Source organism: Scardinius erythrophthalmus (genome assembly GCF_964197995.2).
Source record: "Scardinius erythrophthalmus genome assembly, chromosome: 13".
Classification (NCBI taxonomy): domain Eukaryota; kingdom Metazoa; phylum Chordata; class Actinopteri; order Cypriniformes; family Leuciscidae; genus Scardinius; species Scardinius erythrophthalmus.
Window position 1 is genome coordinate 30,098,342 of NC_138233.1, and position 22,234 is coordinate 30,120,575.

The following is a 22,234-nucleotide window of genomic DNA, read 5'->3' on the forward strand; positions in this document are numbered from 1 at the left end:
TAACAATTGTCTATGGTTTTTACCTGATCACTTTCTAATTTCTATACATTTATAGATGTTTTAATGAGACATTTGTATAATTAAAAGGAATAATAGTAGTTAGTAGTCTCTTATTGGCCTGTTTAGCTGAGCCATCCATTTAACAAACAAAACAAGAAACCCTGAAAATTGATACAAGAACATTATACGCATATTATACAGACATTTAATATTTATTTGTATTAGATTATTAGTTAATTGCATTTGATAGTTTATATTTTCAATAAAGCATTTGCAATGGGTTTGTACAAGCTAATTTTTATGCTCGTTTGGCCTGATGTTGCATTTATACTGTTTTGACCAGCAGGCATCACCAGCTTGTGGTGTTTCGAATGCTTTGAAACAATGAATTACTTTGCGAAGCAATTGGGTCAGTTGATTCAAAGCTTTAAAAAGCTTTGTTTCTCCAATCACAGTCTCATTCGTATGTTTTTGTATGTTATGATCTCCTTAAACCCCTGTAGAGCTGCACGGTTATTCGTTAAAATTGTTATTTACAAATATTAAGAAATATTGGGATAAAAGCTTAAAGGTCAGATATACAATACATACACATACATATACATTTTAAATAGACTGCAGCAATAAAAAAAAATTATAAATTAGAACCTCTAGTAAATTACGTTATTTTGTGTAGTTTAGAATTTATCTATTTATCCAGAGTCTTGCAGCTCTACTCCCCAGTGACAATTAAGTTTTAGGACCATTCATGGACCTCCAAGCCTACTTTTTTTTTCCATGTTTATGTATGATTCACACTGAATTCATATGAAAATGCCACCTCGTAAAATAGTTGTGTTTTCCTGTGACATCGAGTTGACTATTTATACCCTTATATATAGTGCACTATTTGAGGAGACATCATCAAGTGCAGTCATTCATTTCCAATTCAGTTCAGTTCAATAAAGAGTGTGCAACCGATGTATTCTTAAAGGAGAACTCCGGTCAATTTTAACATTGAGCTAATTTTTTTGTACATTTGGAGTGCTGTCAATACAGAGAACAACGACAAAAATCGGTGTTGCCTACACCGAGTTATTCTATTTTTAAAATTTGCACCCTGTTAACTTCAATGGGGCAAGTACTAAACCTGCTTTTAGCCTCTTAACATCCTTGATGTGTCATTACAAGTGCACAGAAAATGTGAGTGATTCCTTCAGAGTGAACACGAGTGAATCTGACTGCAGTAGATGTGAAAGATATGGATAAAAATGATGTTATTTAAGCCAGCGCAAATACCTGTGTTTACATCCTGTTTTTCGGTTGAAGTCCAAAGTAGTCGATTGCCGAGTTCACGCGCGTGATCATTGGTAACTAAACCTATGCGCGTGAACTCGGCAATCGATTACTTTGGACTTCAACCGAAAAACAGGATGTAAACACAGGTATTTGCGCTGGCTTAAATAACATCATTTTTATACATATCTTTCACATCTACTGCAGTCAGATTCACTCGTGTTCACTCTTAAGGAATCACTCACATTTTCTGTGCACTTGTAATGACACATCAAGGTTGTTAAGAGGCTAAAAGCAGGTTTAGTACTTGCCCCATTGAAGTCAACAGGGTGCAAATTTTAAAAATAGAATAACTCGGTGTAGGCAACACCGATTTTTGTCGTTGTTCTCTGTATTGACAGCACTCCAAATGTACAAAAAAATTAGCTCAATGTTAAAATTGACCGGAGTTCTCCTTTAACAGCTACCCTTACAAAAATAAATATACTTAGTTCACTTAGTGGGTACGTTTAATTAAAAAAAGCAACATTTTAAACATTTTTAAACATTTTTGTCAAAGAAAAAATCCAGATCGCATTCAGAATGATGATCAAAAAATAGTCGTAGTAGTTCGAGTCCATCGACACCCCCAAAGCTTCACGGTCCTTTCCTCTTCATGTGTTCAACATTTCATTCAGTAACATTAAGCAGTTTTGAACTTATATTATGCTGTTTAATGTTTGATGATCGTGTTATTTTACATTTGCGTAAGCAATCTTCTATCACTCATTTCTGCTTCTTCCTCACCTGTGTTTTGACCTGGAGATTCTGTACTCTTTCAGAAGATGCATAATAGCGCCCCCTATAACAGTGAAAACATGGATAGCTGGAAAATTCAGTCAATGGCGGGGAAAGAGTAAAGTAGATTCCTATGTATACTACCAGTGGACTAGCCTACACAACAAAAATCAGATACTTAGAATTAGGAACATATCTGTTTTCTTTATTAGTCAATATTTTCAAACAATGTAAGTTTATAATGCAGTGTGTAAAACTATGTGAAAAAAAATTAATAGGCTACTCAGTCAAAAGAGTAAACCCAAATACAAGCCAAGTATACTTAATATTTACTTAATATTTAATTATACTTTTAAGTATATCTTGATCAAAAGATTGAGTACAAATATAGAGTAGACTGAAAGTATACTTTCTTATTTTTAGTTTGAAAGAAGTATAGTAGCTGTAGCACACTTGAATAAATGTATTTTTCGTAAGGGTAGCCACTAGAGCAGTGGTCGGCAGCCTATGGCGTGCGTAAGGATAAAGTCGCAACGGTTAAGTATATTACTGTAATAGTGTTTGTCTTGTTGTTAGGCCGATTGTTTTGTATGTTGGGCTATTTTTTGTAATAGTAAAAGCCTTACCACAAAATACGGTTAAGAAATTTATCTCAAATATAGTATAGTCATATTATATTATCGTATAGTATAGAATATTATCACATTATCGACAGGCTGTACATAAATCATCTCTTACTTTACCAGCCTTGTTTGCTGCCATGATAATGTAAATCGTGTAAAACTGACTGCTTTGGCATGATACATATACAATACAATTACCAGAAAGGGAAAGGGAACTTCACATTTCTGCCTATAGGCTTCCATTGTAAATGCATTACTGAGGGACAAGTCAAAATTATTTTCTGTGGCAACAGACTAAATCACAAGTAACGGAAAAAAATTAATCATCCTTCAGTTCGTAAAGACGAAAATCTGGTTTTGAACTTAGAACCTTTCAGTCCTTTAACTGACAAGCATTTTTACCCAAGGTTACCAAATGAGCACAATTAATACTGTGCCTATTTGACAATGAACTTTCGTGATACTCTTTCCCATTCATTTATTCTATAACTAGTTGATTTGATTAATATTTTGCAAACAATAGTTTTGTCACTGGCAATTAGTCTCTCATGCATTAATTATGCTTTAGAAAATAAGCTCTCTTGACCTTTTAAAAGTTCATGGAACTGCTGGAAACTGAACAGAAGGGGGAATGATAAACAGAATGTGAATGTCTGAAAATGAAAAAAAGTGTGAGTGGGACACTCTGAGGTGAGCATGTGTTTGCATATGCAAGCAGTTATTAATGTGTTTAAAAGTGAGAAAACAGAACAGTGAGTAAGAGAAGAGTGGAGTTAGAAGAGAACAAAGTGCAGGCACAAGGAGAAAGAAAAACATCAGGAAAGAAACAACTTCAGGAAGCGCAGGTAATGGAGGAAGAGAGGGGATGGATGGAAGCCAAGTCTCCCAGCATTCCCTCCCCCTGTACAGGCCAGTTCAGAGGAGGAGTGTAGGTGGGAGTTAAGCACTTCTCCAGATGTAGTTGACTGCTACTCCTGGAGTCCGACTTTCTCCAGATAAGCCTCCATCACTCAGAGCCTCCAACAGTTCCTGCTCAGTCAAGTAAAGGGATAAACAAAATTACGGAACTTTAACAAGTCATCTGCAAACAATTACACACTACGTCTTCACCTGTAACGTTTTGTCAACAGGAATCTTGAGGTAAGACGCAATATTTGTTCCAAGGGACTCAAGTTGAGATCTGTCTTTTTTTTTCCTTCAGAGCTTTCTTATAAATATTTCAGTGCATATTGAGAAGTTCACTGTAGTTCCTCTTGGACATTAGGGGGAACTTTGTGGTTTCATTAGAATATGAGTTTTATCCTATTTGAATAAATTCACATAAATTTGACTTATGACCTTGCATATTAAACAGAACTGAAGCCTGAGCAAAAGTTAACTTCAAAAGAAGCATTGAGGTTTGATGATTTTTTAAATATCTTTGACATAATTATGTATGAATTTAGTTAATATTTTAAAAGTAAAGTGAATCTCTGTCTTGAGTTCCAGGGCAATCAGCCAGTATTACACAGTAATTCAAGTCACCAAAGATCAATTTGAATTCATTTCAACATAAATTATGCCCTCAAAAGTCAAAGCAGAACTAATTTGTATGAAACTTTAATATTACTAGAGACCCAATCATTTGCAAGATATAGTAAACTTATGCTTTATTGCATAAGCTGCCACTAGATCCTTTCTACAGTGCAAGTAGTTTTCTGTGCAAGTAGGGTGTTCAACAGCAGTTAGACCAATCATAATTCATAATACATTCAAATACCAAACCAGAAAATACTGGATGTAAATTGTTGGACTTATTTACAGGCCCATGTTCATTCAGTCAGTATCCTGATTTAGAGTAGTTATCCTACCAGCAGATGGTAGCAGCATGAAAGAGACAGGAATGCAGAGAGAATAAAATTGTCCAAAATGGTCTGAGAGTCATCATGGGTCATCATTGGGCTTCTGTCAGCTGAATAAATCATGTCTGACTATTCACCTTTTTGGCTGCTCTGCACTAAACAGCAGATTTGAGCAACCCAAGCTGTCAGAAAAGTAATTAAAATGCAAAACAGACATTTCTGTGTCTCAAAATCTAAACATTCTTGTATTTAGAAAGTGCAACACTTTTCTTCTTCCTCTTAAATGTAGTTTGTGTAATTAAGCTGTGGATGAGTTGCCAGATTGTGGTAGAAAACCAATGCAATGCTTTACCTTAGATAAACATTTCAGAAAATTGTGTGTGTAAATAACATATTTGCAATATATTTGTTGTATGTACAACACAGTAAATATTCCTAAATATGTGCAGTAATTATAATTGGATAAATTAGGTCACACGTCACAGTGTCTACAGATTATTAATATTAACAAATAACCTTTTTTATTATTATTTAGTGAAACTAGGTACTTGCACATTGCCATTATAATTGATTACATTACATCTGTCACGGATCAAACAAACTGATGAGTAGTATGTTCCTTGAATCACAGTTCTTCAGTCATTCTTTAAGAGACATATGTGGATTTTGTTTTTTTTAAATGTTGCAATATGTTATCTCTGCTAGTCAGGCAGGGGCACAACTTTCAGAGGTTTATGAGTCATCACTCTTCAGGTGTATTGTCACATGGTAACTCAAAAAGCTTCTAGGAGACATTCAACATCAATCCAACATAAGTTCAAATCTTTTTTTAAACATTTAAATTTGTGTTTTGCTTAATTTTAACTTTCTATCTTTTGCAAAGTGAAATTGTAGACTGATTGCTGTTACTTGATTTGTATCAACACATTGCTTACATTGTACTGTATGTGCTTTGCAGTTACACTGTTCCTAAATCAGATAATGGCATGAGTGGGACATGGCTCCAGTGGGTGTACCTACTCTCCTGATGTTGGCAGCTCTGTATCTGCTGCTCATCTTGCCATCATGCTGCCTGTATGCATGCCCAAGGTCCTGTAGTTGCCCTAGCCCTAAGGAAGTGCACTGTACCTTCCGTCACCTCCCCTCTGCCCCACGAAACCTACCCCAGGACACAGAGAGACTCAACTTAGGGTAAGCTACTGTGTTGCTGGCTTTTGCTTTTAGCTAAAGAACTACTGGCAGACTGAACATATTCATGTTTAAATACAAATGTGCATATAAAGAGGCACCAAGATGAACACTTAAGTCACACAGGATAACCACACTTTTTAAGCAAAACACTTCACAAAAAGAAGTTGATACTCAAAATGAAGAAAAAAAGGGTATTGTGACACTTGTGGTTGTATGAATTTCTTTAATTAAATTATATGAATTAAATGATATTCAAAATTGGTGTTGATTACTCTGTATCTTACAAAATTAAGGGGTAACCAATGTGATATGTTTTAAGCTAACATTTTTTCCTTAATCCTCTTTGTCTACTACAAAGCTATAACAGCATTGGCACGATTGGGTCTTCAGATTTTGTGAACCTACGGCAATTGGAAATGCTTATGCTCCATGGAAACGATATCTCCTCTGTGTCTTCCGGATCCTTTTACCACCTCCGTTCCCTCCAGGTATATATTCATATATGGTTATATGAGATGTACAAAAGAAAACACATTATATTTAACTACTGTACTGTAGCTTCTTTGTGTCTCTAGTTTTCGATAAAACTATATAAATAGTTATGAGACATGACTTTGAAATAGCATTTGAGTAATTGTTGTTCTTCTTCGGCACAGATAATCAAGCTGAGCTACAACAAACTCAAAAGAGTTGATCCCAGTTTGTTTGAGGGCTTGACAAGCCTTGTACGGCTTCATTTAGACCACAACCATATTGACTTCATTGAGCCCTTTTCATTCAGAGGACTCACATCATTAAAACTATTGCAACTAGAGGGAAACAAACTGCAGGACCTTCACTCTCACACATTTATTACTGTTTCAGTCCTGGGCACATTTTGGAGCTCAGGACTGCGGCACCTGCACCTGGCAGACAACCAACTAGAATACCTGCTGCCTGGAACTCTGCAGCACTTGCACAGGCTGGAAGTCCTATCCCTGCATGGAAACCCCTGGGCCTGTGACTGCCACTTACATTGGCTCTTGGAGTGGGACAAAAATCATGAGGGTGAAACTACATTGATTGTATTTTTCAACCTTTGCATCACTCACTCAGAATTTGATATAAATGGAATAAAATAAAATAAAACTGAAAAAAACATTGCACACAAATATTTTGAACTTCTCAGATAATGTGTTCCTACATTATTTATTTTAAATAGTCACATTTATCCTCAGTCTTAAGGCCAATTCACACCGCACAGACAAATGCCAACAAACACCAACAAACAAGTCTGTCGGAGTTTGTTGGATCAGTGTGTTACCCCTGTCAGCATTTGTTGGCGTTGGTCGGGGTTTGTTTTCACCCGACTGAACATGTTCAATCGTTGTTTGTTGGGTCATGGAATGTCTGAGCAGTGTGATATGATTTTCCAACAAACGGCAACAAACTCTGACGTAATCTGATCTGGCCCCGAAATGTCCCTTGCAAAGACTGTGTGTGGGTGCTGGGTGTGCTTGCTAAATTATCCTTGTAGTGAAAATGGCATGTTTCTGCCCAAACTACAAGACAATTCTACAGAAAGAGCATAGAGATTCGCGAGAGCACACTGGACAAAGTTTGAGCATGCACACGTAAAATCTGAGCGAGAGCAGAGCCATATTTGAAAGCGTGCGTCCAGTAAGTTTTGTGCTAGAGTGAAAGAAATCCGCTTGCGAGCGGAGAGATTTGTTAAATGGATGCACTCTCGCGTTACAATAATGTGCTCTCAACATTTAACGCCATAGAAACCGCCTCAAATGAACTATAAAGGGTAAAACCCTTTTGTATTTAGAGTCTTTACAGTTGTCATAAAGAGACGAGAAGAAAGTTGTGTCTGAAAGCAGCAATCTTTTATTTTTATTGGTTAAAATGAATGGAGAATATCTCGTGGTTTTCCGTGGGTTCTCAACCATTTTCGTGGGTGCTCAAGTTTGTCAGTGTCTGTTGGGGCAGTGTGAACATGACAGTTATTTTTCATAAAATTATAAATCTAACGGCCAACCCTTTTTTTTGGTCTTTGTTGCTGTTTGTCTGTGCTGTGTGAATTGGCCCTTAGATGCACTGTATTGTAACATTACATTTAAGGTTGAATGTGTACAACTCTACTGGCTGCAAATAACTGAAAAGGCAAACAAAGAAAAGTTTTTTTTACTGAAACATTCTCTACCCCTCTCTCTCTTTCAAGGAGTTATTAAGTGCAAAAAGGACCGTGACTCTGGAGATGCTGGCAACTGTGCTGCATGTGCCTCACCACAGCCTTTGAATAACAGCCAGATCTTGCAGCTTTCAACCAATCAACTCACCTGTGGCCAACCCTCCCTTCAATCCCCTCTAAAAATCGGAGAGAGTAGCGTGTGGGAAGATCAGGAGCCAGATTCCCCCTACATCAAGGACTTGGAGCGTCCACTTGGCCACCTGACATTTATTCTCTCTGACAGCCATGGGAATCGAGCACACGTGGCTTGTAATGTAACACACCCTGTTGAAGACACCTCCATGGTGTGGGAGCCAGTGAGGAGAACAGATGAGATTGCTGTAAATGTGACTCTACGTACACTGCTGGAGTGTGAGATCGATAGAGATGCTCTTCAGAACCTTTGGAGGTTAGTTGCCTATTACTACGAGAGCCCAGCTATTTTAGAACGGGGAACCAGACTTGGAAATTCTTCCCAGGTGACTTTTCAATACTCTCAAGCCTCAAGTGAAGAATCACCATATTTTACAGAGCTCAAAGGACACTTAATAGCTGAACCAGCCTGGCTTTTACAACCAAGGGTCACCCTTCAGCTGAACAGGCGCAAAACTACAACTAAAAAACTGGTGCTGAACTTCTCCACTTTTATATCAAAGAACATCATTGGAAGAGGGGATGAGGAGGATGTGGTCTCCTCTTGGGCTATGATCCAAAGAGGAGCTCCAGGGAGAATTCAGTCAGTACTAGAACACTCTGAAGTCAGTCTGGATTGTAGTGTGCACAGCACAGGGCATCAGCATGTGGAGTGGATGCTTCCAGACTTAACAACAGTGGATCAAACTGATTCCCATAAATTAAGGTTGGAGAATTACAGGCTAGTAATCAAAAATGCAAGTATAGCAGACTCTGGACTTTATCATTGCTTTGTGAGGACAGACACTAATGTAGACATCGTCTCCTATAGACTCACAGTCAGGATGCGTCTGTTAAGTCCCAGTGATTTAAATGGAAAGAAGATGTCTGTGGAGAATGGGGACACTCTTACTCTTCCCTGTTTAGTAACATCTCCTCATCCAATTGAGACAAGATGGTACCTTCCAAACAATCAAATTCTCAAAGCATCAGACATGAAAGGAAGGGTGTACGTGTCACAGAACAACACTTTGATAATCAAAAAACTGACTTACGAGGATGCTGGAGAGTATAGCTGTTTAGCAGCTAACCTCTATGGGGCTGATATGTTGTCTCATCTAATTGTTGTAACTGGTAAAAAGGAAGAAGCACAAAAAGGTGTTACCGTATCTAATGGCGAATTACCGCTTTTTGAGAGTGAGGACAGCGAAGCGTCAGGATATGAAGAAATCAAACGACCAACTGCTAAACTAACACCTCAGAGGGTCAGTGGAAAATACAGAGAGGGTTTTGGCCGACAAAATACAAAAGAAAATAAAATAAAGGAGAGTGTGAGAAAACCGAATAACTCTGTCAAAGAGCTTGACCCCAGCCGCTGGGAACAGATTATTGCAAAAGCTAATGCTAAACTCTCAACCATGCCACCAGTTACAACGCAACTACAAATCACAAAAACCTCAAAAACAGTGACAGAGTCATCAATGACTACAACCACCACCCCTTCGACAGCTGACACCTTTCAAACTACTCAAACAGAAGTTACAGCAAGCAGTCCCAGCATAAGTTCAAGCATACACAATTACAATACGAAACAGCTGGAACCACCATCCCAAAGTGAGTACGAAAAACAAGAAACTACACAAGGAGAAAAATCTAATTACAAGACAAGTGATTCTAACATTTCAGATTTGACTTTAGTACACATGGACTCAACAACTGTACCTGAACCTAAGACACAGCTGGTAAAACAGGTAGACAGACACACAATAGAAGAGAAAATAAGGGTTAACAATAATTCCATCTGGAACCAAAGACGAAGATTCCCATATAGACACCGTAGGCCTCAATCACGTAGACCACGACCAAAGAGACCATATTACACCCTAGCTTACACTACAGCAGTACCATTCACCCAGTCTCCAGTCAAGACTGTGACCACTAACTCTTATTCTCCAACCCAAAACAAAACATCAATGATTTTAGAAGTTTCTCCTACTCATTACCCAGTAACTGAAAGCTTAGCCATGGCTGTCACAGAAGATCTTAAAACACCTATAACAACATTCATAAAAAAGGAGAAGCTTAATGAATTTAAAGGCAAAACAAAACACATTGGGTTAGTTCAGCTCCTAAGTACAACACCTCTGCAAGAAACGGAAGTAGTTCCTGCTACACTTGCCCCCAGACAGATCAACAGGTATGGGCATGAAAACATAGAGATCATTTTTAGAACTAATAGCTACCCAAATGACAATAAGACAAGGCAGATTTCGGTAACAGACATCCCTCATCTTCAAACCAGCAACATAAATGCTTCAGACACAAAAAGAGCACATACGACTGGGAAACCAACCTTAACTAATGTGGACCAACAGAGTGTTTACAATTGGGGAATGCATCCTGAAGGTGTGCCTATTCACCCTTGGCTAATCCAAAAGAATATACCAAAAAAACAAATCTCAATTGCACCACATCCCTACACTCAGTCTCCCTTCTGGGCCAAGAACTATGGCATTCCCTTCTGGCCCACAGTTCATAGCTCAAGGCACCACCACTCCCAAGACAAAACTTGGTATTTCCAACAAAGGGGTGCAGGGGTCACCAACTGGCCTGAAATCACTGCTCAAACAGCAAAGCCCACAACTTACATTTCTGGGTCAGCAACAGCTTCCTTTCTGAGGACCATAGCTCCACATGTCAGCTCGTCTCATGTACGCAACCACTTACTTTTCAACAGGCTCAGAAACAGATATAGACAATCACAGCTTGATGCATATCGACAAGCCCAGCTGGGAAAGATTGTCACTTCTAAGTCAATGACATATTATCCCACCCCACAGCCTCACCAAGCACCAAATATCCCAAGCACCTACAAGCCTGTGACTCCCCCATCCTTACTAGCATATACAATCAAACCACCCTCCACGGCAAGCGTACCATATGGTAGTCGCTGGCACTACAGTCATTTTGGAGCAAAGATCACTGCCATTCCCTTTCCAAACCTGATGGGCAGTGGCGTCAAACCCAGGATCACAGCAACTGAATCTGTAACTGTATCTGCTCTAGCAGAGGCAGATGTGCTCTTGTCCTGTAGATCATCTGGGGACCCCAAACCTGTTGTTTCATGGACCAAAGTTTCAACAGGTTAGGCGATTTTTCATTACAAAACTTCTGTGGATGCGTTTATCTGAATGGAAGATGAGATCCCCTTTTTGAGTGCTTAACTTTGACAGTAAACAAATGCTTAATCATGCCATCATGCTTAATAATTGCCCAAGATAATACCAAAACTGATCACATTTATTTGGCCAACTATATTAGCCAAATTGAACATGCATATTAGAGATGCGCGGATGGGCTATTATTTCATCCGCAATCGCATCACAAAACTCATCATCCGTCCGCCATCCATCCGCACCGCCATCCGCTGATTGTATGTATACATATATTTTTCATTTGATTAGTTCAACCGCCCGCCACCCGCCCGAATTTAATTAAAATATTATTTTTCGTCACGTCATCCGCCCGATCCGCGGTTTATCCGCGGAGTCCGTGGCTGTAACCGCCAACCGCGCATCTCTAATGCATATGACAGTTTTCACTTGGTGTAAAATTATTGAAAATAAACCATAAAATATTTAGATAGATTTCTAATATCAGAATTATTATTGCGCCTTCTCTTTGTGAGATAGGTTGGCTCAAAGTCTCAAACCTAAAGAGATATTCTTTGTAAAAGTTAAGGCTTAGTCACGCCTTCCTAAAACGCTTCATTCAAACACGCCCCTACAAATCTACGTCAGTGTGTGGGGGCAGAGTTTCATAACTCCGGCCCAATGTATACGCAAAGAAAGAAGGCGTAACTTTTATTCTCGCTGTATTATTGTTGCTGCCGGCACCGCCATGTCATGGAGACGCTTTTTGTGCACAAAGGCTGATTCTGAAAAGTGTAGCAATTCCATCTTTTACAAGTACATTCTGCCGCTTCTGACTCACAGACACAGCCTGTAAGTATGTTTTCGCATTTAAAGAATTTGCTACGGACTATTCAAACGCAGGTTTTGAGCAGTATAAAGTACCGCTTGTTTGACATTTCTACGATCACAAATACAGACATGGTTTTATGTTTACATAGTAATTGTAATTGGACCAATCACAATGCACTGAATCACTGGCCAATCAGAGCACACCGCGCTTTTCAGAACGATGAGCTTTGTAAAAATTGACGCGTTTCAGAAAGGCGGGGCAAAGAGGAGCAATAATAACGTACGGTATGTGTAAAATAATGACTTTTTTAAACCTAAAACCGCGTAAACACATTGCATTAAACCAAATACACAAATTAATGTTCTTTTTAGAACCATCATATCACCCCTTTAAAAGAACTGTTTGATACAATGCACTTATTGTATGCATACATGTTTTTACATTGTACGTATATTTAAAAAAAAACTTGCTTGTAATTACAGCTGTAATTATTTTCTGTAATAACGGCTATCATTAAACTGTGTTTGGCTTGTACATTTTTTTATTAGTTTGTTGATATTTATGCTTGATTCTTTTTCCCAACTCCTTTACAGGTGCAACAATTCAGACCAACACAAAACTTGGACAAAGATTTGAGGTCCTTTCAAATGGTACTTTTGTGATTAAAAATGTTCAGCTGCAAGATAGAGGCCAGTACCTTTGCACAGCTCAAAACAAATTTGGCTCAGACCGCATGGTAGTTACTCTGGTTGTCCAGACTCAGCCTCCAAAAATCATGAGTTCAAAGGCCAAAGATGTCTCAGTGTTTTTGGGAAACCCAGTCAGCTTGGACTGTATTGCCTTGGGTAAACCAGAAGCTCAGATTTCATGGATTCTTCCAGATAGGACGTTTGTGCGAGACATTGGTATCCTTGACCGAAGAATATCTCTTCTTCCAAATGGAACACTGAGTATTCATTCAGCAAACTTTTCCAATAAAGGTGATTATAAGTGTATTGCCAGCAATGTAGCAGGAGCTGATACACTCACATACCACATTCGTGTTGCAGCGCTCCCTCCAATAATTGTTGAGATGTCATATGAGACAATGTTTACGAATATTGGAAGAAACATATATGTGGATTGCACTGCTAAAGGAGAGCCATTCCCTCTTATTAAGTGGGTTCTCCCTGATGGTTCACAAATCAAGCCCACACAGTTTATTGGAAGCCGGATATTTATTTTCCCAAATGGAACACTTTATATAAAGAACGTCACTCCCAATGATTCAGGGAGGTATGAGTGCTCAGCAACCAACCCAGTGGGTTTTGCTAAAAGAACGGTGCAGATGGATGTTAGGCAAGAGGCTCCTGGCCCCTGGAAAGGCCTATACCAGCAACACAGTGTCAAGGCAACATATGGATCCATAGTTTTCCTGCATTGTCCAGAGTCCATAGGTTCCCACAGAGGTACAGTCTGGAGACTGCCATCTAAAACCATACTGGAACATCAGTACAGGTAGCATGTTTTATGCTATTAAATATAAGCTAAATGTATATATGTTCTATCTAGCATGATTTTTTTTTTTTTTTTTTTTTCTAGAATAAAATTATGAAGAGTTTATCGGCTTAATAGTTTAGGAACTTATTTTCCCTTTCATAATAATCCAACAGTGGTATTATTTAAGTCAAGACGTCACAGCTGTATAGTTATTTCTCCTTTATTAAGTGTTTTACTTTTCTCTTTTGAGCAATTATTGGTCCTCACTGTTCAAGCTGACATATGCTCTCAAACTCACAGCAGGCCAACTTCATCACTAGTGGAATTCAAACCATGTCTGGCGTAGATTAAACAAGCAGTCTGTCTCAGCCCAAACAACCCCTGCTGATCCAGACAATACAGTAACAGAGCGGGATGCAAGGGCAATTTGTCTAAATGCTCAGCCAGCTATGCAACAGGCTACTTAAAGCAGTTATATAACAAATGTTTAACATTAGTCAGTCATTATTATGCCTACAACTAAAATTTATCAAAATTAAATGATGTAAAAAAAAAAAAATAATCTTATTAAAATTTCTGAAATTTTGGTTCACAGTCATGCAATGTGACTTTTAATGAAGAACCAATCCACCTTTTTCCTGACAAGACTAATGCATTTTGAATTGTGGTACTTACGGTTTGGGGAAATTCCATTCAAAAAGACTGAAACAAATAATTTCAAATAATAAGGTTCCACTACAAATTAACATCAGCCATTTTGACTGAATGAGCTGTCAATTTCCCTTAAACTTTTATTTTCAGACGTCAGAAGAATAACATAATGCGTTTTTTTAATTTTAAGAATATGGCAATAGCGCTTTTCACTCGCTGCATTCTTTTCATCCTATTTTCTTTTTTCTTTGTATTCCGCTGTAACATTAAAAAGACAACATATACAGTAATGTGAATTTGTGGTCTGCTCTCCCGATTTAATTTACAATATATCCCATGAATAAATCACTGTAGTGCACAGAGAATCTCTCGTTTTTCTCCCCAAATTCGCACTTCTCTTTCCAGGCATGTTTTCACACGGATGCTTTACACTTATGACACTTAATACAGACACATACACACACACACACACACACACATGCGTGTGTGTCAGGCTTGTGCACAATTCAGAATTGAATTGAGAATGACTCCTTAATTCCAATTCAATTCTTGAATTTGAATTGATGTCAAAAACAGGATCTAGAATTACAATTCGAATTTGGATATGTTCTCCCCCAGCAATTAATGTTAAAAGCAATGTTAAAAGCAAAACTAATTAAACAACATTGAGGGGGTAAATTATTTCAAGAATTTGATCAATATCTATTTTAGAACAAAATGTATGCAGGGTTGAGGAGTAAATAGTTATGTGAAATGAAATTTCTGTTATTAAATTACAAAATTAATGTAATTGTATTTAGTTGCATTACTGAGGTAAAATGTTTAATTCAATTAGTTACTAATCAACTTAAAACGAAATTGCTTTGCATTGATAAAGTTATCCAAATAAAGTAATCCAAACCACATTTATAATGGGTAACTAATAACAGTAAGCAATAACATTTCCAAAGTAACCTTCCTAACACTGAATGCATGCGAGAACACTTTCTTTCTGTTGTGTGACTGTGGAAATTCAATTCAACGTCCTGTAGGGCGGAGTAAATTCAATTCAAATTCAAATTCATGAATTGAATGGAGGCCAATTCTGAAATTCTGAATTTTGCACAAGCCTGGTGTGTGTATGTGTGTGTGTGTGTGTGTGTGTGTGTGTGTGTCTGTATTATGTAACATACTTTGCCTTAATGAATGTTCATTAACTTAAGTATTGTGCTTAACAAATAACAAATACTGTATTTACCAACTTTAGAAATGTTACAGTAAACACTGCTAATAGGGATATAATCAAGCTTTTTGGGTTAATCATGGTCTGTTCTTGTAATTTGTTAATCATTTTACACTTAAATTAATTTCCTTTTAATCCTTTTAATGTTAATGTGAATAATGTCCCTTCATTGTACCCAGATTTTTTTAAAGCTTATTATTGCATCCATAGAGCGGACCTTTCACTGCTGTTTACAGTTTAACAGAAGTTACTCCCATAATTTGCACTGTGTCATTGGGCATAGGAAAAAGGTGGATAGGAGCACAGCAATTGATGATGATAGAATATACAGTTTGTACAATATAAAAATCATTGTGTCTATGGAATGTCCCCATAAAACATGAAAACCCAATGTGTGTGGTGTGAAAGAGAGACGGTAAGAGAGACTTTCAGTCAAACAACTAGTTTAGTTGCTCAGAACAATTAGTGCTCATCAAAAAACACTTTTTTTTTTACTTTCAAACAAAGCTTTGTGACGTCAACATTCAAAGTTTGTCTTGACAGGAAACACAAAGGTTAAAGTAGTCCTCAGATGCCATGTTCTTTACAGCAGCATTTCAGAGAAATTATGTTGTGGAGTAAGCTGCTGACTGAATGTATACGGGAGTAAAGTATACAGCAGTTAAATACTGAATGTGAACGTGATTAAAATAAATGAACAGCTTTCTGTTGTTTGTTAACTTACATTAACTATAATAATATTACATTAACTGCAATCTTGAATTGATTGGATTAATTAGCAGGAGTTATTACTCCAACACCTGCATGTGGGTACAAAAAAATCCCTTTCTTCAAGACAGCCACAAAAACAGAAGAATATCCAGACCAAAAAAGATCCAAAAAATCCAAAAGGAGAAACAACAATCTCCAAAACAAAAACTCAAAATTGCAAATAATAAACTCAGGGAAACAATCCAAAAGGCACAAAAGAAAACTTCTAGGAACAAGAGCAGACTTACGACAGTAACTTGCTTAGGAACAACAATAACCAAGCAAAGATACAGAGAAACAGACCAGCTTAAATACACAGCACAGAACGAGAAAACAATAGCACTGATTACTAAAGGCACACGTTTAAACACGAGAGTCTTATGGGGACCTCTAGTGGTCAAAATAAAACATTACAAAGCAAAAACTCTGACACGTGATGCCATTACCTACACTCCTATATATTGAGCCAATGTCAAGTCTAGTCACCTTTATTTATATAGCACTTTATACAATATAGATTGTTTCAAAATTATGCATTTTGGCTGTTGTTCAGCTAAAGTCAGTTCAGTGTTGATTCAGTTCTGTTGTAAAGATCATACAATTTTAAATTAGTTAATTTTATCTATAACACGTTTCAAACAACAGAGGTGTGGCCATGTTACTAAGGTTTCGGAAAACCAATGCATACCACGATTCATAGTACTACGGAGTTATGCAGTGAGTTACGTCTTTATATGGGAAACGCACCCCTAAATGGATGTGGACTTCCCAGTCAGCGCTGTCAATCATGACCAAAATTGTAGATGTATCACACAGTCTGAATCAGCATAGATGCCACTCTGTTCAGCTTAGTTTTTATGCAAAATCTCACCGGACTCATATCTGACAAAATCTGACAAGTAACAATTGTAATGGACAGGGAAAAGAAATTGCACTGTGTGCAGCGTAGGAAGAATTCTATGAGCTATTTTATTCTATCATAGTTAATTACTATGAAAGAGTTCAGCTGTCATAAAAAGGTGTAAACAATTTCTCTCTTTTTGTTCTCAGTCCACAAAGGCACATCACTGCTTTCCCCAATGGCACTCTGAGAATTCTGAGACTGACTGAAAAAGATGGAGGCAATTATTTTTGCATGTATCAAAGACCAAATGGTGAGGACATGGAGCTGTTCCAAGTAGAGGTTCTCATGAGGCCGCCAAAGATAGAGAACAATGGGGCACAACATAAAAGAATAGCTAATGGAGACAACTTCCTGGTGGACTGTGTAGCTTCTGGCCTTCCAGACCCTGAGGTTTCATGGAGCCTCCCAGATGGCACCATGATCAACAATGCCCTTCAGTCAGATGACAGCGGAACCCGTAACCGGCGCTATATCATCTTTGGGAATGGAACGCTTTTGTTGCAACAAATGGGAAAAAAGGATGAAGGCAATTATACATGCTTCGCAAAGAACAACCTGGGGGAGGATGCAATGAAAGTAATTGTCCAAGTGGTGCCAAACTCAGTCCAAATATCTTCTAAAGAGCAGGTATCCATGTGGGCGCCTTTCGGGCAATCAGTCCAAATGAAGTGTGATGCTACAGGTGTTTTACCACCTACGATTATCTGGATCTCACCAAGGAATGAGATAATTACCTCATCTTCGGTCAAATATCAAATCCTGAACGATGGGACTCTGATCATAAAAAAATTGACTTTGGCTGATCAGGGAAAGTATGCCTGTGTGGCACGGAACCCAGCCGGAGATTACATCAAGAATGTGAAGCTTCTAGTTGATGTTAAAGGGCCGCAAATCAATGGACAGAGTGGGCGAACAGAGAACAAAGTTTTAGCAGTGTATTACCAGACACTGCTGCTGGGCTGCAAAGCAGAGGGTATGCCTGAGCCACAGGTCACCTGGACCACACCTTATAGCATGTCTCTACCCACCCCATATTTGGGAGGCAGGTTCCAAGTCCACAGGAATGGCACTCTTGAATTGAGGGGCATTCGAAAGACTGATGAAGGTCGGTTTCTGTGCGTAGCCAAGAATTTCTTAGGGGAAGCAAGTCTAGCAGTTGACCTGGAAGTAGCATCACTTGCTGAGAAGCCCAGCTTTTCAGTGCCAAATATAGAGGTTCTTCCTCTCAAACCAGATGGTGATGATATTTCTTTGGAGTGTCGTGCTACAGGAAAACCAAAGCCAGAGTTTCTTTGGATTCTACCCAATGGAACAGCACTGAATCCAGGCATGAAACTTCAACGGTTCACTCACTTCCTGGGAAATGGGACTTTACACATTATACAACCAGGTGTCATTGACAAAGGTGTATATCGATGCTTGGCCAAAAATGTAGCTGGACAAGGAGAAAAGCGCTATGCTTTAGAACCTGGACAAAAGCCTCAAATTAGAAGTACTGCTGCAACAATGAAGATTTCATTTGGGCAGACACTGAATATGCCATGTAATGCGGATGGTTGGCCTCAGGCAACAATTACCTGGACTCTTCCAAATGGCCTGGTCTTGGACAAGCCTCAAGTTATTGGAAGAGTAACATATTTATCTAATGGCACACTTCAGGTAAAAGAAACTTCCAAATTGGATAGAGGAACATATACCTGCAAAGCCAAAAACACATTTGGATCATCAACATTGTCATATCCAGTGAGTATTATGGTGTTTCCACCTCAAATCACTCATGCTCCACCTTCGATAACCAGAGTTAACAGGGGGTCTCCTGTGATTCTGAACTGCATAGCTTCTGGCATACCCAAACCAGACATTTCTTGGACTCTGCCTGGACGCACCACACTTGTACCCAATAGTCGCTTCACAGCACAGAGTGGAATTCACATGACAGAGGAGGGAAATTTGGTAATACAGGACCCAGGCCTCATGAACTCAGGGATTTACAAATGTAATGCTAGAAATGCCTTGGGAACGGACTTCAAATCAACATACCTTCAAGTGATCTGAGCAATAGACATACATCCATTAGATAATATAGATATAACTCCATTTCCAGAAAAGTTGGAACCTTTTGTAAAATGCAATAAAATCCACAATCTGTGGATTGTTAATTCTCTTGAACCTTTTTTTAACTGACAAAAGTACAAAGAAAATTTTCCAATGTTTTCACTAACTGTTATTTATATATATATATAAAAACAGTTAGTGAAAACATTGGAAAATTTTCTTTGTACTTTTGTACAATATATATATATACACAATTAGCAGGTGAATTGGTAATAGGTGAGGGTTTTGTGATTGGGTGTAAAAGGAGATTCTCTGTCTTTGCAAGCAAATATGGGTCATGGCTCACCACTTTGTGCCAAATTTCATGAGGGAATTGTCAAACAATTCAAAAATCACATTTCTCAATGCAAGATTGCAAAGAATTTATGTTTTTCACCATCTACCATACATAATATTGTGAAAAGATTCAGGAAATCCAGAGAAATCTCAGTCTGTTTTGGGCAAGGCAGGAGACCTCCATTGAATGTGCGTGACCTTTGAGCCCTCAGATGGCACTGCAAGAGAAACCATCATGCTACTGTTAAATATAGTCACATGTGCTCTGGAGTACTTTGGAAAACCGTTTTCACTTAACACAGTCATCAAGAAATGCAACTTAAATCTCTGCTATGCAAAGAGAAAGCTATATATCTGTTCAAAGCAGGGATGCAGGCGAGTTCTCTGGGCCCAATCTCATCTGGTCTAAAAAACGGTGGAAATATGCGCTGTGGTCAGATGAGTCAATGTTTCAGCTTGTTTTTGGAAAAAACGGACATCAAGTTCTTAGTCCCAAAGATGAACGGGACCATCCAGACTTTCATCAACGACAACAATGTGTGCAAAGGCAAACATCTGTCCTGGTATGAGGGTGCATCAGTGCAAACGGCATGGTTGACTTGCATATGTGTGAAGGTACAGTTGATGTGGAGGTGTATATTGGGATTGTACAGAGATACTGCCATCAAGCATCAAGATGACAACTTTCCTGGGAAGCATCAAGATGACAATACTAGGCCTCATTCTGCACGTGCAACAACGGAGTGGTTTATCAAAGGAGACTGTTGAGTAGATGTCTTATATCAGGCGAGATTGGATAAAAATTACACTTGCAAAACTGCAACAATTAGTATCCTCAAAACCCCAAATGATTAAAAAGTATAATTAAAAGGAAAGGTGATGTGACAGTGGTAAACATGCTTCTGTCTCCAAATTTTTGGAGTGTGTTGCAGCCATCAAAATATTTACAAAATACAATTAAGTTGGTCAGTGAAAACATTGGAAATATTTTCTTTGTACATTTGTCAGTTCAAGAGTTGAAGAGAATTAACAAATCACAAATTCTTATTGCATTATACAAAATGTCCCAACTTTTCTGGAAATTGGGTTTATATATTGTATTAAAAAATGTATTAAGTGCACCAATGCACTTAAAATGCCCTCATCAATGTTGTTAAATGTTTGTTAGCTTTGGATCTGCCCATCCATTGACCCAGGGATAAGATGTCTTTGGTATTCTGTTTTTAATTTATAAAAATATGAATTTGTACATTTTTATATATATTCCACAGAGTAAACAATCATTTATTTTCTAACATAAATTGAACATAAAACATTCCAGAATGTCTGCAATTTGTCTGAAATACTGCCTGTTGAATTTCTTGCATTCTTCAGTGCGTTAGAACAAAATGGCCTTGTCAGAGTGGAATGAGGCAATGTATGGTACAAATGTTGCTATTGATGTGGTAGCTGTACAAAAAATAAGACAAGAACACAATTATGTAAGATACTTACTGCCACACTGGGCAAATAAATAATACTATTATGGTCTTTTTGTTTCAACTCTTTAACATATACTATTTATTTTACAAAATGCCACAATTGCACAACATTACTAAGTAAATTAATGTGGGCCTATTCATTTAATTTGAGGTCTATTACATTTTAAATGTAAGATGCCACAATGATGAATCAAGCAATAGTACTAATTAATGCATACTAGAAAATAAAAATCACAATGAGATATGAATGATATCATCTCCTAGATAGGATTTTTAGTGTTTATCTGATTTGTCTGCTCTAGAGTTTAAGAGATCTCAACGATGTCACAATATGTGCAACAGATTTAACAAGATACTAAAGTTTGCAAACAAAAGTCAGATCTCAATATGAACTATGAAATATGTATATGAATTTCTTATTAAATTCACTCAAGACCAAACTATCCGAGCTATTCTATACACATTAGTTTTATGGCTACATACTCTTAAAGCAACACTAAGGAACATTTTTTACCTTAAAATAATGTTTCCAAAATCGTATCAGTGGTTCATCAACTCGTAACAGGGTGAACGACACTTCTGCATTCGCTTTGCGACCCTATATCGGCTATAACCGCACTGTGCAAGTTTGCCAAACCGGGTCGCGTTTCTGTAGTTCGAATGAGACATAAGAAAACTACAAATTTGACTTGCTTTACGTCAAGCGTTACAATAGTCATTATTTAGTTTTTCTTTGTTTCTGATGCCGCAATACATCATACTTTCATGAAATCATGCAACATACTCTACCTTGTCTGTGGACATTGTTCATTCCAAAGCCGGTGCTGGATAAACAGTGAGCGTGCGTGCGACAAGTAGACTGCGGGCGGCGAAATTATTTACGACAGCGCTAATGGACAATTCCGCTTCCAACCTGTAGGGGGATTGAAGAGGAAAAGTTCCTTAGTGTTGCTTTAAAGGGTAACTAAACCCCTGGTCAGAGCCTGACTCCACCCACTGGCAATATTTGAAAAATGCTAGAAAAGTGGGCAGACCCCAGCGGAGATAGAGGGGACGAACCGTGAGCGGAAGGGCGTGCACCTGAGAGTCCTGCTGTCAGACTGTCTAAAATGGAGAGTTTGCTCACAGGGTCGCAAGACGACGTAAATATGCATCTGATGAGTTTTATCGAGTTGATGTCAATAGCGCGCGCTCTCTATAGGCATATTCATATTTTGCCGCTATGTGAAAAAATCCAGCAAAATGCGCCGACGCGTTTGTCGACCCCAGAGGATTAACTTTAGCCTAACCATAAATTGTGATTAAAATATATATGATC

General features: G+C 38.1%; 1 protein-coding gene across 1 annotated transcript; it reads left to right on the plus strand.

The window, feature by feature from the left end:
• Nucleotides 1–3,680: 3,680 nt before the first annotated feature.
• On the plus strand, nt 3,681–20,926 carry LOC308700307 (matrix-remodeling-associated protein 5). The gene is made up of 7 exons (XM_081381886.1): nt 3,681–3,815; nt 5,475–5,707; nt 6,066–6,195; nt 6,364–6,754; nt 7,914–11,198; nt 12,632–13,535; nt 17,191–20,926. Exons 2-7 carry the CDS (start codon nt 5,514–5,516, stop codon nt 19,097–19,099), a joined length of 6,813 nt encoding a protein of 2,270 aa, XP_081238012.1. The 5' UTR covers nt 3,681–3,815; nt 5,475–5,513; the 3' UTR covers nt 19,100–20,926.
• Nucleotides 20,927–22,234: the final 1,308 nt, after the last annotated feature.

Excerpts from the sequence above, each read along its gene's own strand:
- LOC308700307 (XM_081381886.1), top strand. The coding sequence starts at position 5,514 with ATGGCTCCAGTGGGTGTACCTACTCTCCTGATGTTGGCAGCTCTGTAT. Across the intron at positions 6,196-6,363 it reads ACCACCTCCGTTCCCTCCAG|ATAATCAAGCTGAGCTACAA; the intron begins GTATATATTCAT and ends TCTTCGGCACAG. Across the intron at positions 6,755-7,913 it reads GTGGGACAAAAATCATGAGG|GAGTTATTAAGTGCAAAAAG; the intron begins GTGAAACTACAT and ends CTCTCTTTCAAG.